Source organism: Berghia stephanieae, chromosome 3 (assembly GCF_034508935.2).
Source record: "Berghia stephanieae isolate SIO BIC M18660-M18661 chromosome 3, UCSD_Bste_1.3, whole genome shotgun sequence".
Lineage (NCBI taxonomy): Eukaryota > Metazoa > Mollusca > Gastropoda > Nudibranchia > Aeolidiidae > Berghia > Berghia stephanieae.
This window is the reverse complement of record NC_088362.1, coordinates 15708673-15724956: the sequence shown is the minus strand read 5'-3', so window position 1 is coordinate 15724956 and position 16284 is coordinate 15708673. Positions and strand designations below refer to the sequence as shown.

Below are 16284 nucleotides of genomic sequence, written 5' to 3'. Positions count from 1 at the left end.
CGGGATGGTAATTCTTTTCTAGAATTACAATTAAACCACCCCCCAAAAAAAAGTAAGACAAAGGGTTATTGATTCAAATAGGGAACACATATATTCCAAGAGCATACCATCAATTTACTTAGTTTGAGATCACCTAAAAGTTTCTTCCAGACACCAGCAGATCCCACCAAGAGGAATACATTCAAATTTTTACAAGATATGATCAAAACAAGTAATACAACTGTTCTATCAATATATAACAGAGAAATTATTTATAAGGAAAATAACACCTCCAAAAACTAATACTAAACATTTGACTGTTTCCCTCCCAGCTCACTCCAGCAAGGGCCAGGACATAAACAAGGCAATCCTACTCCAGAACAAAGATAGAAAACAACTCGTAATTCGGATAAAAGGGGATCGAAGACACAGCAAGTGACCTCCTGCCCACCATGGGAGGTCAGAGAACCCCACCCAGATATACTCAGACGGTTAAACAATAAGCGTTGTGATTTTAAGTAAAATCCTAAAATTGCCATGACTAATAAAAATAATGGAGAAGTGAAGTGATTGACATAGAAAACAATATTATCATCTTTCAGAAAAGATAGATTATGCTGATTGGTTTCATCTCAAGAAGAGACAGTCGACGGGGTCCGGCTGAAACCAAATAGTTTCATTCCAGAACGAAGACACAAAGCTGAATGGAAAGGAAAACTCGTAGTCGTATATATAAGTATAAGGGTATAGATCAAGGTGAAGAATTCACCGGTCTAGAGTGGTTCAGCATGCACCGGCCCTCGGGGAAAAAAATCCAGCTACCACTGGCTGACAATAAATCTTCGTACTACTTGTTTGATTTTAATGTATACTGTACGGCGTTTGCGACATCTTTAGGTCATATCAGCGTCAGTAAAAAGGAAGACAATGGGATAGTCAAAAAATTCTAGAATTACAATTAAAGCGTTCAAGAGAAAGTGAGACAAAGGGGAATGGTACAAATAGGAAACAGATGTATATTCCAAGAGTATGCCATCAATGTACTTAGTTTGTGATCACCTAAAGTCTCATCCAGACATAAGCACAAGATCCCACTAAAAGGAACACACTCAAATGTTTACAAGATATGTTGAAAACAAAATATAACTATCAGTACATAACATATTATTTACAAGGAAAAAATATAATCTCCCAAAACTAATAGTATACACTTGACTGTTTCCCTCTCAACTAAGGACTCCGACTACAATGGCAAGGGCAAAACCAAGTAATCCCATTCCAAGACATAGACAGAAAGCAACCAAGAAAACAGATATAGGGGGAAAGAAGAAACAGCAAGTGATCTCCTCTGCTCACCATGGAAGACCCAGAAGTATTCAACATGTACCAACCCTCGGGGAAAAATTCCAGCTACCACTGTTTGATAATAATTGTGTAACTTTCTTGAATAGGAAACGATGAGAAATTTCGTAAATAATAATAATTAAAAAAAAACTATTTCTTCTCTCCAAAAATGAATTCATATGATTTTATTCAATGCATAGAGTATAATATAATATGTCTTGATAATTGATACAGTATGTACAACAAAGCATTTTTTTTGGACCTGACAAAGCAACGTAATCGACAATGATATTGGCAGGAAAGTGCCAAAAGACAATAGAGAATAAAAAATGTTCGGGGCGGTGATGGGGGTTTGAACCCGCGACCTTACTGGCACGCTCTCACTGGCCAGGCGGAGTTGTCGTACCAGTAAGGTCGCGGGTTCAAACCCCCATCTCCGCCGCGAAAATTTTTTATTCTCTATTGTCTTCTGGCACTTTCCTACTCACTTCATCTCTAGTTATCAAAATAAGTACCTGCTCCACTCACTTTTCTGAATGACATTGGCAGCGACACATTTTATGTTTTGTTTCTTAAAAAACCCCCGAAATTTCTAGTGCATTCGACGCTTTGAAGAATTTCAGCTAGAGATAACAGATCTAAAGTTTACCAGTGCTAATCATTACCAAAGATGATACAAGATTGCCGCGCAAATTAAAACAGAATCAAGTTTAAAAGAGCAATCTATCTGTGTGTCGAGTTAAATACTTTCTACTAATTTTTTTTTTTTTTAAATATTCCAGCATGACATGGACATAAGGCTCCTACAGAAAGACTACAATTAAATGTTCACAAAACATATTTATAACCATGGTTTACAATACATAGATAATTTGCAGGAAAAACCCAAAAGAGCCATTTATCTGACTTTCTTCCTCTTGTATTGTGAAGTTTTATTAGCGCATGTGACATACCAGGGTGATGAGAGAAAAATTTACCGTTATGCCTATTTTGAGACCAAAAATAAACACCCCGCCAAGGTCGTCGCAGAAGATAAAAATATCTTTGTATGAGTACTGAAAATATCTTGTTTGTTTTTGTTGTATTAAGGATTTTACGGCGCTTGCAATACTTTTAGGAGAGAAGTTCTAGATATGAAGCACCAAAGAAAAATAAGACAAAGGGGACTGTTTCAAATAGGGAATTTGCACATAACACTTGATATTCTATATATCACATTAGACTGGATAGCTTCATATATTTTCGAATTGATGGTAATGTTTATTTGTTTGTTTTTAAGGGTTTTCCGGCGCTTGCATCACATTAAGATCATATCAGCGCCAGGAAGAAAGTGGGATAGTAAAAAGTTTTAGAATTACATAATTTAAAGCCCCAAAGAAAAGGTAAGACAAAGGGGAATTAGTTCAAATAGGCAACAGATGTAGATTCCAAGAGCACACTATCAAAGTACTAAGTTTGTCGAGATCACTTAAAAATCTCATCCAGACACAAGCATATGTCCCAACTAAGAGGATACACTCAAATGCTTACAATTCATATATAATATGTAAACAAAACAATACAGTACATAACAGAGAAATTATTTTACAAGACAAAAACTATCATCTCCCAAAACTCTAACAATACATTTGACTGTTTCCCTCCCAGCTCGGGTATCCGGCCAGAGCCTGGACAAAAACAAAACAAATAATCTCATTCCAAGACAAAGACAGAAAGCATGTTGGAAAACAGATATAGGGGGATAGACGACACAATGAGTGCCTCCATGCCCATTATGGGAGGTAAGGAATTGATGGTAAACGATTTTCATGTTTTGTCAATCAATAATTGGATAAATTGGCTCTGTTTTTGTCAAACCATTAAATTTAGTTCAAACACATGTAAAAATCTTATATATAATGTATATAAGAATAAGTAAAGCGGTCTCGATTTAATATCTTATGTAAAGGTAAATTTTCTCAATATCTTTGGTACATTGTTTACAATCATTTTTATAAAATTAAAGCAAACCAAATAATGACACCCTAAAAAGACAAAAAAACAAAACAAAAAAAAACGAAAAAATAAAGAATAAAACAAACAAAAATAAAGAGATTAACTCACTCAATCCTAGACATTTTTGCATCTTTTCAAATTTGGAATAAAATGTATTAAAAATGAGCATGTGCATAGATATTCTTATTCAACTATCATTACCACGTAAAAACTAAAAACATTAGCTTTGATACTAAGCCTATAATTTGTCTTAGAAAAATGTAATAAATTGGCATGGGGTAAAAGTAATCCGGGTAAACTACGGATATAGTCGGTGTTAGGGTTGAGTGAGTTAACTCCTCAGAACGACTGCCAAGAGCAGACTACAACAATTACATATTATATAAAACAAAGCTTGAATGTATTGTAGTATAATATATGACTACTGTAGAAAGAGCAAACTGGTGTGAACCAATTCTTTTGCTTTTCCAGAAACACACAACAAGCATTATGGCAAATGTAATTCTCATCGGTCAGTTTGGTGGTAATTGAGATTCAATTTTGTGATTTTAAACTGTTTTGTACACTTTTCTATGTCCTTAGTAAGCTGGCATTCTCCCCTTAACATTATATAGAATGAAATATTGGAAAATAAAAATAACTGCCATTCTCTTCCTTCTCCCCCCCCCCCCCTCCTTTCTCATCTTCATCATTAACAAAATTATAAACATTTTCATACAACGGGAGTGAGTATATTAATCAATATGGAGAGGTACATGCATAAACAATACGAAACATAGTTTATATTATCAAAATCATAAACATTTTCATACAGAGTGAGTATATAAATCACTATGGAGAGGTACATAGATATATACATTATCAGTACAAAACATAGTTTACATTATGATTTATGTTAAGATTATAATATGCTTATATTTCATGGATATATTATGAAATATGATGTTTGTTTTTATGTTTTTCAGGGTTTTACGGCGCTTGCAACACATTTAGGTCCTATAATATCAGCGCCAGTAAAAAGGAAGAAAATGGGATAGTAAAAAGTTCTAGAATTACAATTAAAGCATCCAAGAATAAGGCAGACGAAGGGGAATTGGTTCAAATAGGCAACAGATGTAGATTCCAAGAGCACACTATCAGTGTACTTAGTTTGAGATCACCTAAGAGTCCTATCCAGACATAAGCACAGGCCCCCACTAAGAGGACACACTCAAATGTTTACAAATCATATATAATACATAAACAAAACATAATACAGTGCATAACAGAGAGATGATTTACAAGGGAAAAAATATCATCTCCCAAAACTAACTATACATTTGACTGTTTCCCTCCCAGCCAGGGTATCCGGTCAGGGCCAGAACAAAACTAAGTAATCTCATTCCAAGACAAAGACAGAAAGCATGTTGGAAAACAGATACAGGAGAATAGAAGACATAGTATGTACCTCCCTGCCCACTATGGGAGGTTAGGAACCCCACCCAGGATATGAAATCTGAGTGATGAGATGACATTGAAAGCAGTAACAAACATAGTCAGGTATGTTTTCACACACACAAGTGTCTGTCTAATTTGGAAAACTCAAAATTCAGTTGAATGGAACGCCAAATAAGAAAACGAGAAATAATTGTATACACAGAATACACACACACACACACACACACACACACCTATAATAATCAACCAACCAACAAACACAATATAACAGCAAAACATGAAATTATGAATATCTTTGAAAATAGATGAATAGAAACTTGGAATTTGTAACAGACATTGAAAAAGAAATAATAATGGCAGAGCACTGAAACTTATACATGATAACATCATTAAATGGAAGACATAGACATGGAAAATGCTTATCTTGAATGAATATGGCATTGGTGTGGCGAAAACAGTAGTAAGCCAGGACACACACACACACATAAACACACACACATACACACACACACACACTCTAGTACTTGCACATCGTTTGGTTTAGACCTTATGAATCATAGATGTACACAGTAACTATCCGCCCATACATGAATGGTTAGATTTGGAGATATAAAAGGATCAATAGCACTTTGGGTCATGTGAATCTAAAAAAATCACGATTAAGAGGACGTATTCAAGTAGAGAAGAGAAGTAGACACCAGCACCAATCTTCCCACCGTTAAACTTATACCACTGAAAGCCTCATGCAGACGCTGGTATGGGTTCTCTATTCTATTAAAAAGAAAAGTCACTCAACTTGACGAAAGACAAATCGAAAGATGATTTAAAGAAAATAATATAATAATTTAAAAAAACATCCCCCCCCCCCCAAAAAAAAAAAACCCAACAAAAATACACACACACACACACACAAACAAACAAAAACAAACAAAAAACCCATCCAACAACAAAAAAAATAAAATAACAATTCTATCAAAAATTTCTACTGAAATATTTAGTTTCAATATGAAACATATTCTTTCAAACATATCTACGTTTAAAAATTGCAACAACTACATGCTGATAAAATTATTTTGCGAGCTGATTAATAAAAATATGAATCTCAAGCTTTTTGGCTATTGAATTAAGTCACAAACTGTAAGCTGTAATCCCATATATATTCAAATTATCGTTCATAAATAAACTGTAAATAAATATGGTATGTACAATCTTTAAGATATGAACTGAAATAGATCTTATAATCTCATTGAAAACTATGAAAATATATAGAATAAGAGAATAAAAAAATACAATCATGATTGAACAACTTTCAAAGGGTAAATTTTGTATTTAATAGTAACAGAACGATTGAATGATTGCCTTGGGACGTTATATTATAAGTATAATATATCTGTGAAAAAAAAACATAATAAAAGCGACTGGATTGGATTGAGGACAAGAAGTCACAGGGAAAGGATTGAAGCAACAACAACAAACTGCCCTGATAAAAAAAGAAGAGAAACTAGCAACAAAACAATTGCAAATACAATTCATAGCGAATTAAATGAAGCAAGTTTCTCAATGAAATGTCAGCTCACAATACCCCGTGGTATTTCAATATTAATCTCTGAAAAAGGTAACATAGAGGGTGGATTAGAACAAACATAGAACACATTTGATTTTTTTTGTTTGTTTTTTGTTTGTTGCTTTAGGTCTCTTCCAACACAATTGAGGTTATATGAGAGACCGCTGAAACAAAAAAACAAGCAATCTAACAAAAATAGTACAAATGTAAATCAAAATCATAACCTAAAATATCATAAGCTAAATTATAAATAACCAAGAACAAACAGGCAGAAGATTTACAGGAAAAAAAATATCCCCTGTCAAAAATACAATCACAAACCAAAGAAGCAGGATAGGCTAGTAAAGAGAAGAAGAAACGACATCACTATCGGATCGTACACCCATGCGAACATCATAGGTATATGATTCAAGGGTGATGCTCCCATCCAGCCACCCGCCACATTTGATTGATAACTTATCTAGCTCCGAACTTTGAAGTAAAACATTGGAGTCTCAGGAAAAAAGAAAGAGAGAGAGAGAGAGAGAGAGAGAGAGAGAGAGAGAGAGAGAGAGAGAGAGAGAGAGAGAGAGAGAGAGAGAGAGAGAGAGAGAGAGAGAGAGAGAGAGAGAGAGATAATGTGTCTTAAATCAGAAGTGGGAATTAGCCATTCATCTGCAAGATTTGTTATTAATGTCAGAGATTTAAAAGCCCTAGTTGATCTAGACATTATAACCTTATAAAAATGGTTTTGATACCGGAGTTAATCATTTGAATTATGCATTTAGGTTTGTTCCAAGGGCCTGTTAGTTTTCATACCAAGAATTACCAAATCATAAATTCGGTTCATACGTAACATTTAATAAATTTTATACACAATATGGTAGAGGCATGGTTACAAGATATGCATTTTATCATTGTTTAAGGTTAAGTAGTAACACAAAATGCCAAAGACTATCACTATGGTTTCAATTTCAACATAAAACATGTCTATATGAAGTAGTTGCTGCAACAACTTATACAGGTATGTCAAATGAAAATGGTTACAAAATTTCCATGCAAAAAATTCCATGATATACATCGTATAGAAATATCAATGGTTTTGTTTTGTTTTTAAGGGTTTTACGGCACTTGCAACACACGTAGGTCATATCAGCGCCAGTAAAAAGGAAGAAAATGGGATAGTAAAAAGCTCTAGAATTAGAATTAAAATACCAAAGAAAAAGGAAGACAGAGGGGATTGGTTCAAATAGGGAACAGATGTAGATTCCAAGAGCACACTATCGGTGTACTTAGTTTGAGACCACCTAAATGGTCCCCACTAAGAGGAACACACTCAAATGTTTATAAATCACATGTAAATCAAAAATAATACATAACAGAGAGATGATTTACAAGAAAAAAAAGATCATCTCCCAAAACTATAACTATACATTCAACTGTTTCCCTCCCAGCCAAGGACTATGGCCTGGGTCAGGACAAAACCAAGTAATCTCATTCCTAGACAAAGACAGAAAGCAATTGGAAAACAGATACAGGGGGATAGAAGATACTACAAGTACTATGGGAGGTCAGGAACCCCACCCAGGAAAATGGTTACAAAAATTCCATGCAAAACCTTCCATGATATACATCGCAAAGAAATATCAATGGTTTTTGAAACGGAATATTATGATTATGTGAGGAGTTTCAATGTGAAACCGATTGCAGAATCTACCTTAATATAATTACAAGAGGCGTTTCAATGTGAAACAGATTATTGCAGAATCTACCTTATTATAATTACAAGAGGAGTTTCAATGTGAAATGGATTATTGCAGAATCTACCTTCCGCAGGATACAACAGCATTTGATTAAAAATTTTACAATATAAATACCTTGAGCAAGAAAACATTTTTATCCGCAGACTTAATCCTTTAGAAGAGAGAATGAATTTCTTAAAAAATATAATTATCTGGTAGTTCTCGCTAGAATTTCAATCATTCACCAAGACAGTTGCAAAAGAATAAATGATATTTAGGATTCAATGAATCTTAAGATCCCTTGCTGTGACTAATATTTTGGGGAAAAAAATAAGAAATGATGTTAGGTTAAAGTAAACTCGAACCCTGTCTTGAAAGTCAAATTAATCAAAATTGTGAAAAGTTATCAATTTGGAGGACTGTAAATTGATCCTTCACAATAAAATTATAGCAATTAATTCAATTTTCATAACTAAATAAAATTGAAAAAAAGATCTCGACAAAAAACCCCCAAAATTACAGCAATGACAAAAACAAGGATTTAACATTCAATTTTTACCTCTGTTAAACACAATATTAGATTGAGGCAGTGGGTCACAATTAAAGCTGACACATCAATGAATGAATGTGGGGATACTCAGGAGATCAGAGCATTGGATAATCATCATGGGACTTTCAAAAGACAAGATTGGTAAAGCCATCTATCTATTGACAAGACCAATGCCGATAACTTTTGACTCTTACTAGGCACGTATAAGAAGTATAATCGATCGTTTGTTAATTAATTTGGGTCAATTTGATCAATCCATAAAAACCACAGCACAAAGGGTCTTAGGAGATATATATATATATATATATCTATGAGTGTTGGTGGGTACTCGTAGATACGAAAGTGCTCGATAATGATGGTTAGAGCCAATATAGAATACAAATTGTCACTCACATTTTTTGTGGCTGAGACGTTCGTTTTCTGTGTCTCTTTACACGTCCTCAGTCGGCGTAATCCTTAATAATGTCCATTAATGTCCATAATGGACATTATTAAGGATTATACCGACTGAGGATGTGTAAAGAGACACAGAAAACGAACGTCTCGGCCACAAAAAAAGTGAGTGACAATTTGTATATAAATATATATATATATATATATATAATATATATATATATATATATATATATTATATATATATATATATATATATATATATAATTATATATATACTATATATATTAATATATATATATATATATATCTATATATATAATATATATATGCAAATCTATGTATTAAGAGATGAGATTGTGGTTTTTAAAAATTTATTAATATCAGCAAAAGAAACAAAGCAATTTTGGTCTCTGTGAATGTGAATTTTTTGTACATAATATTTTACATAATTTTTATATTTTGTTAATATTATATAAATACTTAAATAAAATAATCTCAGTATAATTTGCTTCAACTTCTACAACATTGTTTCTTGTTATCGCAATCTTCAGGAAGTAAATTTTACTGAGAATGCTTTATTAACAGCTCCTTTCATTAAAAAGTTAAGCACTATAATTTCATAGTTTTTATTTACAAATATATTTAAATCAAGGGTGTCTCACTTTAACCGTGTAAGTGGAGAGATGAGATTTTGAGAAAAACTGAAAAAAAACAAATTAAACAGTGCGTCTTCCGAAATATCACTTGTCACGTGTGTTTAGGTCATTTGTCATGTGTGTTTAGGTAACTTGTCATGTGTGTTTAGGTCATTTGTCATGTGTGTTTAGGTAACTTGTCATGTGTGTTTAGATCACATGACTATTCCTGTTAAATAACGGGATTGTGGTTGGTCTCTGTTTGTTGTTGGTCACAAGGGTAAATGTGGGAGATAAACTAATCATAAATTAAACATGTTTTACTGCGCATGACCCATGCATGGTTTGAGTTGGAAGCCCTTAGTATATATTATCAACATTAATTAAAAAGATTTGTAAATCGTTCAGGGTGTAATCCTCATACACAGCAACTATGTCAGAGGCTGAAAAATTACAATGACCATTTCATACATGAGATTTTATTGTTTTTAAGGGTTTTATGGTGCTTGCATGCAACACATTTAGGTAATATCAGCGCCAGTAAAAAGGAAGGAAATTGGAAAGTAAAAACATTCTAGATGTACAATTAAAAGAGGACTTGAGGACAAAGTAAGACAAAGAGGAATTGCTCAAATAGGTAGCAGATGTAGATTCCAAGAACACACTATCAGTGTACCTAGATTGAGATCAACTAAAATTTTCACCCAGACACCAGCAAAAGATCCCACCAAGAGGAATACACTCAAATGTTTACAAATGAAATGTTTAAAATAGAAAAAATAACAGTACATAACAGAGAGATGATTTACACTGACAAAAAGAAAATATCATCTTCCAATACTATAACTATACATTCGACTGTTTTCCTCCAAGCCAGGGCAGGACAAAACAAAATAACCTCATTCCAAGACAACGACAGAAAGCAATTGGACAACAGGTATAGGGGTATAGAAGACAGAAGTACCTCCCTGCCCACTATGGGAGGTTGGGAACCCCACACAGTACCCAGATACATGAGATCTTAACCTAAAAAAAGATACACTTAACAGATAAGAAGGAACCTTGGTAGGAATATATTGTAAAACATGGAAATAAATAGAAACATTCACCTCACAACCCTACATCATCATTAATCCCATGTTCATCATGAAATTAACAGCACAGACCACAACCATTTAGACTAGACCGTTAAAGAGAATTAATCTATCTTTATGGCACAGCATAAGCAAGTTGATACTTTGGGAGAAAATGTTTTGGAAAAATTAAGGTTATGAATGAATTGAAATTTGGAATAAACTACAGATAAATTAAAAGTAAAATTATTTGAGTGCTGAATAAAAACAAAAGACCTTAATGTGTTCGTATTTTAATGATTTAACTTGCTAAAGGACTTTTGCATAGTCATAAAGTGAAACAGATCTTTAGTTGACAAACAAGTAATAATCAATAAAGGTAAGGCAAACAATATTCATCACAAGAATAAAATAACACAAGAGGTCAAAAAAATTTCAGATATCAACAACTTATAAACAAAACCTGGACTTATTGTTGACAGATATTTTGATTTATCTTGTATTCCACCCTCACTTTAATATTCTGAGCAAATGATATAGAACTAAATTAGTAGAAGATCAATTTAACGATTGAGTGATATATAACGATGGAATGGAAGAAGTACTTGAATGGAAGAAGTAGGTGTACATTATGAGTTCTTATGATTAGCCTAAATTACACAATTTGATCTCTAATAAATTTTAATTTTAAACATTAAATTTAATCAATTTTAAGAGGATATGTTTTTTTTTTGTTTTGTACCATTCATGTATCGTTTGAAAGGAGAAAAAAAAATCATCAAATTAAAAAAAAAAAAAAAGGGATTCCATATTTAAGTTTTCTAAAACAATGGCATAACCCATAAAGCATTTTTATCTGGTTATGACACCCTAAACACTTTCAGCCAATGAAAGAGAACATAAAGTATAAAGATGAGAAAATTACATAATCGTTAAAAATTATAATGCCTTCTTACAAATTAAAAACATATAAAGTGGATTAACAGAATTGTCAATATGACAAAATACATAAAAACCCCAATGCTTAATAAGCAAGATTAGAGGTTCTCCTTAAACAATAACATCTTATTCATATTCTGTAACATTAAAGAGTTGTAAACAGTTAAGATTGTTTAATTATATTGGGATACAGTGCAGTCCATTTGAACTAAACACCTCGGGATACAGTAAACAGTGATGATAATGGAAATTTGTCAAATAGGAGGAGAGTGTATCGGTCAATGTGTCAAATTCAATCCAAATATAACAGAAAACATCTTAGTTACCTAATATGTAATAATATTTTACAATTACTAGAGCAAATTCATTCTATTATTAGAGTAATAATAATTATATTCTCTCTTTAGAACCAGATGACTTCTATAAACATAATATGAAGAGAAGAGGGTTGATAGAGAGATATATAGATAAGGGAGGGCGGAGGAGAAGAGAGAGAGAGAGAGAGAGAGAGAGAGAGAGAGAGAGAGAGAGAGAGAGAGAGAGAGAGAGAGAGAGAGAGAGAGAGAGAGAGAGAGAGAGAGGAGAGAGAGAGAGAGAGAGAGAGAGAGAGAGAGAGAGAGAGAGAGAGAGAGAGAGAGAGAGAGAGAGAGAGAGAGAGAGACTATTAGCCAGTATGAACTGATCTTCAATTAATTTGAAGGAAGCTGTAATGACTTTTTAAACAACAAACAAACCGCACCTATACTTTGACTTTTGAACTCGTCACCTGTAAAATAATCTGGACCTATTTGCCCCATTCCCTCCCCTTTCGACCATCAACTCATCCAAGACAGCTACTGGTCTTGTGTCACTTTTGACACTGTCAATGTTGACGTCATAGAAATGGGAGTGTCACTAAAATTCATGCAACTGAGCATGGTATCAAAATATGACACAAGACATGATGGTGATATTTCCATGGAACCATGTCCTGAGCTTTCATCGGAGGAAAATGTTGACACGGTAAAATCAGCTGAAATTTTCTCTGAAAATCCCAAAATACCGGAAATCTGCAGATACGCGGAAGATTATCATCACTGAATAAAGATTTGTTTAATTTGTCTGTTCTAAAAGAAAACAATGTTTAGGGTTATCAAAAGAGTATCAGCAATAATTCAATGTGTGATCAATGATCAAGTGGGTCGCTGATGGACTAACAGTCAAAGTCTCCTATTGTGATGCCATCACAGTCAAAGATTATCTTCGTGTTTATAGGTAGTGTGATGTTTAACAAACATCAACGGGTAGAAAGCTTACATGTGCATAATGCATCAGTCCCTTCCTTTCTCTTGAGATAAACGCAAATTTTTTTCATAGATGCAACATTATATTATATTTAGGCAGAGTTAACTTTATGTTGCATTCCATTTGAATCAGTTGACATTTTGAGATATTGGGTATCAATATTTAAGAACATTAAAAAGGGATCATTATAGGATACTGTCCGCGAACTATTCAGTTAGCTCCTCACGGACTGCACTGTATATAATGGAAGATGTAATTTAGCTCATCCTAAATGCAAATGATCTATAACACATGCATACCAATACTCTTTAGCAATGCAGAACTAAAATAATTACAGTTGCTGTACAATTAGTGTCATCATTGAAATGAAATATTGCATTATGACAAATGTTTTTCAAGTGCATCAAAATATGCTATATTTTCGTTTCTTTTTATCTGTACATAGCCTCCTATATGAAAAGTCACCCAGTGAAAAAAACCTTGGTACAACTTATGGAGAATTAAACTAATAGATGATTGATCAAACCGATGGCATAGACCATAAACTATTGGTCCCGTTTTATCTTCCCATTGCTTCAACATATTTTTACTTTCTACACAAGACTTCTTTGGTTGTTTGGAAGGACATATACAGCTTTCAGAAATTGCACAAGCTACCCACGGATCCAGTACAGCTCGTTTCACAAAAATTTGACTTTTGAATGCAAAAACTCCGGCAATAGCTTGAAACATATCTAGATACATGCATGGTTCATCTCCAAAAAAATGATACATGCTACGGTATGTACGAAAAGGTGAAATTACTTGAGTACTTCCAAGTTGAAGAGTTCGTTTTTCTACTCTTTGAAAAAGATGTGATAAATATGCTGGATCTTTGTCAAACCGAATGGATGAATCAACCCAAATAACAGTATTGGCATGATTGATTAGGGCGTTAAGTATGATTGGCTTCCAAGAATAGCATTTGACTTTCTGGACAAATTCTGGGAACTCATCAAATGGGAAATCCACCACATGGCATTTACAATGCTTAACCATCTGTGATCTTTCTTTTGAAGAAAGGCCGATGTTAAAGAAAACAAATGAGAAATTCTTAAAATGGGGGTAGACATTTTGGTGGATGCTTTGAATCAAACTCTGAACCTCCAAGAAATGGTTTGATGAGGCAGCAGTGACAACTGCGAATTCTTTACCCTGAGGAACTTCTTTAACCATATTGTCCATACTTTCTTGAATTTTACTTGAAATTTTGAGGTGGGCCGGGTTTACTAACTCGGCAATTCGTTCTTTCAGGCCTGTTGAGAAAGCTGTTCGAAGACATCCACCATCATCACAACTATTGGCTACCACATCAGGGTTATGACAGACTGGTCTCAGTTTTCTTTCCTGTGTTGTTAAAGTTGAAAGTTTATGTTCTAAAGTATCAGCAAGCTGATTAACAACTGATGAATATTGATCTGATTGTTGATTAGTCGAGGTCACAACAGATTTGAAACCAAAATCTTGATCATCTAAACCAATTATGTCGAAAGACTGACCATTGTTTTCATCTTCATCGGAGTCTTTGTTGAAATATTTATCAACATTAATTATCCTTTCAGCATCTGGTCTAGCATGTAATTTGAAGTGATGAACACTCCTAGTGCCATGACTTGTGCCTGTTAAGGTACTTTGCATTATGAAAATAATCCCTGCAGAGATGGCAATTACCCCAATGAATAGCCATTTCTTTCTTGTCATGAATCCCTGCATCATTTACCTTGTATCAGCAATTCTACTTGTCTGAATGATTACTGTGACTTTCTTTCTGAAAATGAAAGAAAATATAGTGCAAAATTAATTCTTTTTCATTATACTTCTGACTGAGCAGAGAGCTCTAGAAAGATATTGTTAGTAGAGTGGGTGATGGATTGAATAAGGTTGCAGTCAATCAGAAGTCAGATTCAATGAGGGGTTCAAAACCCCATTTCTTGGTTATTTATTTCTTAGTAAATTAAAATACATCCAACAAGCATCTCGGCTCGTAAAGGAGGTCATTTCAGCCAGAGCAATGCTAACCACAAAGTGACAAAAAAGCTCTTCCTTGGAATTCATTGTTTGTTTACAAAATAAATATTTCTTGTTGCCCAATGTTTTAAAAAGAGCTGATTTATTGAGTGAATGGTCTACTTTATTTATTATAAATATATTAAAACATAACAGAGAAAAAAACACACCAAAAAACAAAATTTGGAAGATACAGTGCCAAGTGCGTATGAAGGATGAATTTTTGCATGGAGATTCATTAATTAGTTGTCAGCATTCAATAAGAGGTAGCATTCGACAAGGTCATTGTAATAATAGTGTGGTGCGATATAAATGATTTCTATAGCTTTCAAGTTTAACTTTACTTATCATTATATCAGTGAAAGAAACATGACTTACGGAACTTTTATTATTATTTTTCTTATTTTTCTAGAAAGAAATGGACAACATAAATTCCATGCTTTAATCTAAAACGGTGCTGGTCTATCACAAAGTACATTCTTCCTAGAGGAATATAATTTTATTTACTCTTACTTTAAAGTTAGTTTCTTTCCTTCCCTCTGTAACAATTTTGTTGTTCAATACAATAGAACATATTTTGACAAAAACAAATTGAATGTTATTTAAGATAGCAAGTATTTGTGAGACCATGGCTGCTGCAAACATAATTCCTTGCCCCATCCTAGACTGTGAGGCAGCTTTTGATGGAAATTTAGGAGCAGAAGTCCTAATTGCTCTGATCAACTTATACAACGATGGAGTACATTCTAGGATAACTTCTGAAGCACCACCTAAATGCGAGAAATTATGACACCCACTCATAACAGAAGGGGGGAACAAGCAAAGAATGGACATATTTCCTTCAAGTTAGAATGATAATACAAGCACCAAGGAGTGGTAAACTCTGAATGTGCCATTACCCCGAAAACTCACATTTCTGAAACTACAGCAGTTGCTAACCCATACAAGACTCAATTAGCCAACCTCCAGAATCTATTGTGAATCTGCCACCTGTGATTCTGTGATTGAATTAAGTGAACCAAGACAGACTATTCGTCCTTTACAGAGACGCATTCGTGGAGCTCTACAACCGTTTAACAAACCTGGCCTCTTGGAATTGAACAAACAAAAACAGTTGGTGCTGATACTTAAGGCAAGGCCATGACCTCCCGAAAATACAGAATCAAAATAACACACACACACACTGACAAAAACAACTGAACAAACAACATTACGCTACATAGATAAATTTTTCAACTTTTGATTTTGTTGGTTATAGCTAGATAGTAATCCTTAGACTTAGACCTAGAGATCTTGGGATATAATATACAACATTCCTAAA

At 33.6% G+C, this 16284-nt stretch overlaps 1 protein-coding gene across 1 annotated transcript in view; it reads right to left on the bottom strand.

Moving 5' to 3' along the window:
• Positions 1 to 9435: 9435 nt before the first annotated feature.
• Positions 9436 to 16284, bottom strand: part of LOC144967200 (uncharacterized) — a 7478-nt gene continuing 629 nt past the window's right edge. The window contains exon 2 of the mRNA XM_078904132.1: positions 9436 to 14724. Within this exon, the coding sequence (XP_078760258.1) occupies positions 13296 to 14672 (1377 nt within the window). The 5' untranslated portion in view covers positions 14673 to 14724 and the 3' untranslated portion in view covers positions 9436 to 13295. The remainder of the gene's footprint in view (positions 14725 to 16284) is intronic.